At 34.9% G+C, this 7,661-nt stretch overlaps 2 protein-coding genes across 2 annotated transcripts; one reads left to right on the top strand and one right to left on the bottom strand.

The window, feature by feature from the left end:
• Nucleotides 1–292: 292 nt before the first annotated feature.
• Nucleotides 293–670, bottom strand: LOC114404989 (expansin-A6-like). The gene has a single exon (XM_028367695.1). It carries the CDS (start codon nt 668–670, stop codon nt 293–295), a length of 378 nt encoding a protein of 125 aa, XP_028223496.1.
• Nucleotides 671–1,578: 908 nt separating this feature from the next.
• Nucleotides 1,579–4,676, top strand: LOC114406198 (NADPH-dependent aldo-keto reductase, chloroplastic-like). The gene is made up of 7 exons (XM_028368840.1): nt 1,579–1,857; nt 2,026–2,076; nt 2,319–2,395; nt 2,512–2,599; nt 3,343–3,618; nt 3,977–4,219; nt 4,343–4,676. Exons 1-7 carry the CDS (start codon nt 1,738–1,740, stop codon nt 4,427–4,429), a joined length of 942 nt encoding a protein of 313 aa, XP_028224641.1. The 5' UTR covers nt 1,579–1,737; the 3' UTR covers nt 4,430–4,676.
• Nucleotides 4,677–7,661: the final 2,985 nt, after the last annotated feature.

Here is a 7,661-nt window from a genome sequence, read left to right as displayed (position 1 = left end):
TGCAAATCCCAATGATCAAAATGTGGATAATTGGATTGCAAGCCTATAGTCCAAATTTGAAAGCGATCCAACGGTTAACAACTCTATGATTGTGGTTTTAGTGGAACAAGTTTAAGTAAAACTTGAAATCTCATAATTTCAACCTAAGTCAATAAAAGTCCACATAACTCAACATCCATATCAAGCAAATCGCACATGGCTAATTCACACAATACCTTAACTCATCCAAATTAATCAAGTAATCAAATAACATAAGAAAAACATCAAACATCTATTTTCAATTATCGAAATTTCAGGGCGTTACAGCCACCACCAACCTCCCCTTCACTAGATCTGTTTGTCCAAACATCCTCGCATTAGCCTCCCTTTCACTAGATCCTACCAAGTGGCTCCAACTGGGGTCATTCACACACTTTATCTCGAAGCACACCCTGCAACACAACCTGTTATTGAACAATGTTGTTGTGTTCACATCATACCCTTGGTTGTATAAGTTATTGTACTTGCATGCGCTACCTATTTTCCCTAACATGTTCTTGTCGCCGTACAACATCATGTGCATGCTTTCCCATACACTATCGTTGTACACGCCCAAGATCCTCGCCTCGGTGGAAGTCAGAACAATTATGAGGTTAACAATGCCAATAAGAGAAAGGTTGACCAAAGCCATAATGGTGAGTGGAAATATTGAACAAGGGTTTATGACTTGTGAGCAGAGGAAAAAACTCAACTCAATTAGGAGTTTATGTTCTGATTTGCAGAGGAAGGTGTAGCATGGCCACTTTGATTTTGAGTTCTTTTTCTATTTTGCAGTTGGGTTTCATAATCAGAGTTGAAATTAAACTGAATTCTGGTTTGATTTTCAATTATTTCAAAACTAAAAATGAAAAACTACCCTCGAACAAGGCCTTACAGTTTTTAGTTGAAGGTAATGTCAAATTCGATCCAATTATTAGGAAACATCAGTAGGAGAGAGAAAAACACATGTAATATGTGGGGCCAACCTGACAAGTGTTTTCCAAAATTGGAGAGGAATATTTTTCGTCAAATTCATTTTTGTAATGTGCTCATAGCATATTGGTTAAGATCTATTCAAAGTTTTACCCCTTTGGTTTCCCTACAATTGGGATGGTACATCACCCCCTTAGTTTCCCAAAAGATTATGGCTCTCAGTGCAACACTTTGTTAAGGTGTTAGACAAATTTGGCATGAGTAATGTTAAGTTGACAAGTACTTAACTTAAGTGAAGTACTCACTAACTTAACATTACTCATGTCAAACCAATCCAATGCCTTGTCAACATAGTCATAATCTTCTGGATCTCTTGATTCGGTAACCGCCAAGACTTCTCCCTTATATAAGGTTGACTCGAGATTTTTCTAAAATTAATCTCAACAAATCATATTTTAAAAGAACTAAAAAATAATAAAAGTATTTAATAAAGAAATGTAAATATTTACAACCTTAAAAACTTAAAAACAATTTAATATTTATTTATGAATAATTAAAATATATAATAAAATATATTTTTCATTAACTTCTTTAGATGACGTGTGTGCTCATGTCAGTCTTTCACTTTCGATAGTTTTCGTGAGAAGACCAAACACCGCGGATTTGAATTTGCCAGTTAGTGTTTCTGTAAATACCTATAGAATCAAACTTTAACTAAACTCAACATCCATCACTAGTTTTTTATATATTTCTAACTAATTGTGCTTATCCTTATTGAGAGAAAAAATGGCCAAATCAATCAAATTCTTTGAGTTGAACACAGGGGCCAAGATTCCTTCTCTTGGGTTAGGGACTTGGCAAGCTGAACCTGGTGTTGTAGCTGAAGCTCTCACCACAGCCATTCAGGTAAGTAAAACTCTTGAGCGTTTTTTTTTTTTAATTGCCATGTAAAAAAATTCATAGGTTAGTTATGGCTTTTTTAGTTTCGATTTGTTTTGGCCAACTTTTCCGTAGTTTTAATTTGTCCTAGTTTGAAGAGATAACTAACTTTAGTGTCCGGTCACCGTTGTTCAGGTTGGATACAGGCATATTGACTGTGCTAGTGCGTATAAGAATCAAGCAGAGGTAATAATATTGTTGACAACGGTTATATAATTATGGGTTTTTTTTCTCTTTTTTAATTACTTTTTTTATAATATTTGGCTTTTCTCAACTATAAGAATTAAAAGATGCCAATTGTTGTTTATTTCCCCAATTTATTGGTGTTGCTAGTACGTTATATGATTTTGTTTTGCAAAATAGCTAGAAAACAGTAATTTTTTTGCTAGCCAATTGACATTTTATTTTTTTAATTTTGGTTTTTATAGATTGGTTCTGCTCTTAAGAAGCTTTTTGATGATGGTGTGGTGAAGCGTGAGGACTTATGGATCACTTCCAAACTCTGGTTTGTTGTCTTTTAGTAATTGTGATCTCTTTTTGAATATTGAGAAAGATTGTATGTGTTTGGACCAGTTTGGTTGCTGAATGAAGGATCCTTTGATTTGTTGGCTATATTTTTAGGTGTTCAGATCATGCACCAGAAGATGTGCCAAAAGCATTGGATAAAACATTACAGGAATTGCAACTTGACTATCTTGACCTCTATCTGGTATGCATGTATTATATTTACTGATATGTGAATTCATGTTGAAAATTTGGGGGAAGATTAAGGGTTTGTTTAGTACAAGGAAACATTCATTTTTACTTTTTGAATGAAAAACTTTCGAACCAACTATTTCAAGTGGAACTAGGTTTGGACTCCTCGAGTAAATTCTTATGTTAGAGTTTTTCAAATGAAAAAAAACGTGATTAAGAAGAAAAACTTAATTAATGTAGCTAATCAGGTTCCTCAAAGGTGAAAATTAGTCAAATAGGATTCTGACCCCTCAAGCAAGCTCTCATGTTTAAGCTTTGTGAATAGAAAAAATTTGGTTGGGAGGACAAACTTCATTAAAAGTAGCTAGCTAGTCAGGTTCCTCGAAGGTGAAAATTAGTCAAACAGGATTCTGACCCCTCAAGCAAGGTCACATGTTTAAGCTTTGTGAATAGAAAAAATGTGGTTGGGAGGACAAACTTCACTAAAAGTGGCTAGTCAGGTTCTTCAACGGCAAAAATTAGTCCTCAACAAAGTTGATTAACGTAATAACATGGTAACTTGATAGTATTTTAAACTGAAAATAGGAGAAATAAAAACGTTTTCTCTGCCCCTAAGTGCTTTAAATTAAAATTACGCTTTGAGCAAAGTGCATCGGTTATACGCATTCATGTAATGCAGAGTTTAGTTATCAGGGGTTGATTTCATTTTCATCAATTATTCTGTCTTAAAACAAACTAAATTGGTTTCTGCTGTAGATCCACTGGCCAGTCCGCATGAAAAGTGGAACATTTGGACTCAATAAAGAATATCTTGAGCAACCAGACATTCCCAATACATGGAGAGCAATGGAGGCACTCTATGACTCAGACAAGGCTAGAGCCATAGGAGTGAGCAATTTCTCTTCAAAGAAGCTTCAAGATTTGTTAGATATAGCAAGAGTGGTTCCTGCTGTTAACCAAGTGGAATTGCACCCAGGATGGCAGCAGCCAAAGTTGCGCGCATTTTGTGAATCTAAAGAAATTCATCTATCTGTAAGTATGGCATATATGATATATACTTTCACTTAAAAGACTTGATATTCCTAAATTATCAAGAATTTAATGGTGATGCACTCACAATGTAAAGTAAGCTTGCATTGTCAACTAATTAAAACTGAGTGTTGGTATGACTTTTAAAGTAGTTATCACAAAAGTCAACAAACTCACTATACATGGTGTTTTGTGATTGAATGATAATGTAAAATTACTTTAATTGTCAGTATATAATCCATTTTCTCAACTATCAATTGCAAAGAAAAATTATCACTTTTGGTGAAATTGTCTTGAGCTAGTTGAAAATGATTTCGGTGTGCACTCAAAGATGTAGTATATATGATGAATTTCTTTTCAGGGATATTCTCCACTAGGTTCACCAGCAGCTCTCAAAAGTGATATTCTTAAGAATCCTGTTGTCACAGAGATTGCAGAGAGATTGGGGAAGACACAAGCACAAGTTGCCCTTCGATGGGGCTTGCAAGCAGGTCATAGTGTGCTTCCTAAGAGCACTAATGAGTCCAGAATCAAGGGAAATTTTGATATCTTTGACTGGTCTATTCCTCAAGATTTGATGACCAAGATCTCTGAAATTAAGCAGGCAAGTAGTTAGATACTTCGTATGATATTCTTTTTTGTTCTTTTTCTTGATTCTTACTATTCCTATACATCTTTTACTACATCAACAAAAATGCTAGTTAACACATGGAGTTTACTCATGCAGGAAAGGCTAGTTAAGGCCAGTTTTTTTGTTCACGAGACCTATGGTGCCTATAGGAGCATTGAAGACTTCTGGGATGGTGAACTCTGAGCAATATGCATCTTTGAGACGTTGAAAAATACATTGCTCCTAGAGCAAATTTATTCTGCCTTATACCCACTAGTTGTAGTGATTCAAGTGAGATTTTGAGAAGTGTTACTATTGATGGTAACACCGAATAAGTAGCCAAGAGTTATTTTTCATTTAATGATTGTATCTTTTATTCAATATAATAAAGTGAGTTGAGTGAATTTGACAGGTCCACTGACTAAAATAAATTGATATTCATATTCCTTAATCTAATCAATTTAACGGGTATTAATTAATGTGAATATATTGTCTTGTAATATGAGATGTGAAGGCTTAAATTGTTAAAAAATGACAGACATATGATTGTGACAGTACCACGCTGGCACATCACAGACATATATGATTGTAAAACAATGTTATAGTTTTGTACTTGTACATAGAATATGACAATAAAATCTTGTTCCGATTTTTATTTGAGAGACAAAGTTGAACAACTCTTCCTCCTTTGTAGATAGAACAATGCAATAAAATACATCAAGAGCTACAAAAATAAGTACAATGCATCGATAATATTGTGATAATCAAATATCTTATATACCAATTGTAGATAAAACACACTGTAGAAGATGAACAAAGTGAGAGTCTCGGCTTTCAATTGATTTGCCGGTAGTTTTTTTTTACCTGCAAAGTTGAATAGTTGATTCCTTCTAAAGAAGTGGCTTGCTAAAAAAAAAGTTGTCTAATCTAAGTGGTCTGTTTGGAATAGTTCCTGGCTTGAATTTTGAAGCTTCATGCCTTGCCAGTTCAGGTGGAATGGGACTCTTACATTGAGGCTATGTTTGTTTCAAAGGAAGGAAATAATATACAAAAAAGAAATTGTATTATATTTCGTCAGTCTATTTTAATTCAAAAATTGCTCTTCTATTTTTCTTCTCTAAACCAAACACGCCTACAACATGTCTAATACTGTGCGTGTAAATTTCAATATTCCCGGGCATATCATAGTTGATGGCATGAGCCACATCAAGTTTGTCATTAATCCAAACGTATAACAACATCATTAGCAACAAGAACATTATATCTCTTGGTCCTAAACCCTTCAAGACTTCAAGACTTTAAAAGAATTTTTTTATATAAAAAATACCCCTCAAGCCCTCCATGTCCATTGCCCCTCCACCTCACTATGGCAAAACAGTCTCGGTTACCCAGCATTTCCTATCCTTCAGCATGCATTGAAAAAATCTCAAATCCTAATAAAGCCATACAGTGGTCGTTGTGTTGATTGTTCAGGTAGAACGAGTCACAAGCTTCCATTCAATAAATCGAGTCCTACTAGTTCTAGTCCTCTTCATATTATTTATTCTGATGTATGGGGTCCAACTTCAATAAATTCAATAAATGGATATTCCTATTATGTCATTTTTATTGATTTATTTTCACATTATGTTTGCTGGTTGTATCCAATGAAATTCAAATCCGAAATTTCCATTATTTTTCCAGTTTTTAAATCCTTTGTTGAAAACCAATAAAATGTCAAAATTAAAATCTTTTATACTAACAATGATGATGAATACATTAAGTTACGGTCGTTCCTTCTAACTTATGGAATTTCTCATTTAACAACTCCCCATACCCGTGAATATTACGGAATTTTTGAATCGTAAAAATTGTTGGACAAGTGGCCTTAATAACTTAAGGAGGGTGAATTAAGTTAAAAAATTTCTCGTTTAATTGACTTCTAAATCCCCTTTTAAATCTATAAGTTAAGAATGTTGAAGATGAAAATTAAAGTTATATCAAAGGAATACTTCAAGTGTGTAAGATAAATAAAATATGCAAGATAAAATAATCAAGATAGCGAAGAGAGAAATGCAAACTCAGTTTATCCTGGTTCGGCCACTTTCTGTGCCTGTGTTCAGTCATCAAGCAACTCACTTGAAATTTCCACTAACTTTGTAAAAATTCTTTTTACAACTTCTGAACACCCGAGGGATCCCTTTCCCTTGTGTTCAGGAAACTTACAGTTCAAGAGACAATTTGTCTCTTGATCTCAATAAGTCTTTAAAGAAAGTATAAATGTTTTTTGTGACATCCTGAAAATTTCTACCCGGAATTTTGTAAACGATATATTTTAAATAATTATATATATATATATATATATATATATATATATATATATATACTCCTGGTAGAAGTATGTACATTGGGGGAAAGATGTGCGGGTTAGGCTAATTAACGAAGAGTAATTCATAACTGGACAGTTATAGATTAATTCTCAATTAATTAGTGATGGAAGCTTGCTTGTGGAGCTTCTATGGAGGCTGGATCTTTGAGCTTCAATGAGGTCCTTTAATGGTGATTTTCCACTATGGAGATGCAGCGGAAGACAAAGGAGAAGAGGTGAGAGGAGGCGCCATCCACTAAGGAATAAGCCATGGAAGAAGGAGCTTCACCACCAAGATGAGCCTTGGATAAGAAGCTTGGAGAGGATGCTTCAATGGAGGAAAAGAAAGAGGGAGAGAAAGAGAGATGGGGGAGCACGAAATTGAAGGAAGAAAAAGGGAGAGAAATTGAACTTTGAGTTGTGTCTCACAAGACTCTCATTCATCAAAGTTACAACAAGTGTTACACATGCTTCTATTTATAGACTAGGTAGCTTCCTTGAGAAGCTTTCTTGAGAAAAATTCCTTGAGAAGCTTCTTTGAGAAAATTTCCTTGAGAAGATAGAGCTTAGCTACACACACCCATCTAAAAACTAAGCTCACCTCCTTGAGAAGCTTCCTTGAGAAGCTAGAGCTTAGCTACACACACCCCTCTAATAACTAAGCTCACCTCCTTGAGAAGGGAAGCTAGAGCTTAGCTACACACCCCTATAATATCTAAGCTCACCCCCATGACAAAATACATGAAAATACAAAAAAAGTCCCTACTACAAAGACTACTCAAAATGTCCTGAAATACAAGGCTAAAACCCTATACTACTAGAATGGTCAAAATACAAGGCCCAAAAGAAGAAAAAACATATTTTAATATTTACAAAGAAGAGTGGATCCAACCTTGACCCATGGGCTCAAAAATCTACCCTAAGGTTCATGAGAACCCTAGGGCCTTCTTTAGTAGCTCTAGCCCAAGCCTCTTGGAGTCTTCTATCCAATACCCTTGGGGGGTAGGATTGCATCATCCCCTCTACCTTGGAAAGGATTTGACCTCAAATCCTGAGGTTCTTCATACTCTGGGCTCCTTCCCTTGACAC

Source organism: Glycine soja, chromosome 3 (genome assembly GCF_004193775.1).
Source record: "Glycine soja cultivar W05 chromosome 3, ASM419377v2, whole genome shotgun sequence".
Lineage (NCBI taxonomy): Eukaryota > Viridiplantae > Streptophyta > Magnoliopsida > Fabales > Fabaceae > Glycine > Glycine soja.
This window is presented reverse-complemented; position numbering and strand designations above follow the sequence as displayed.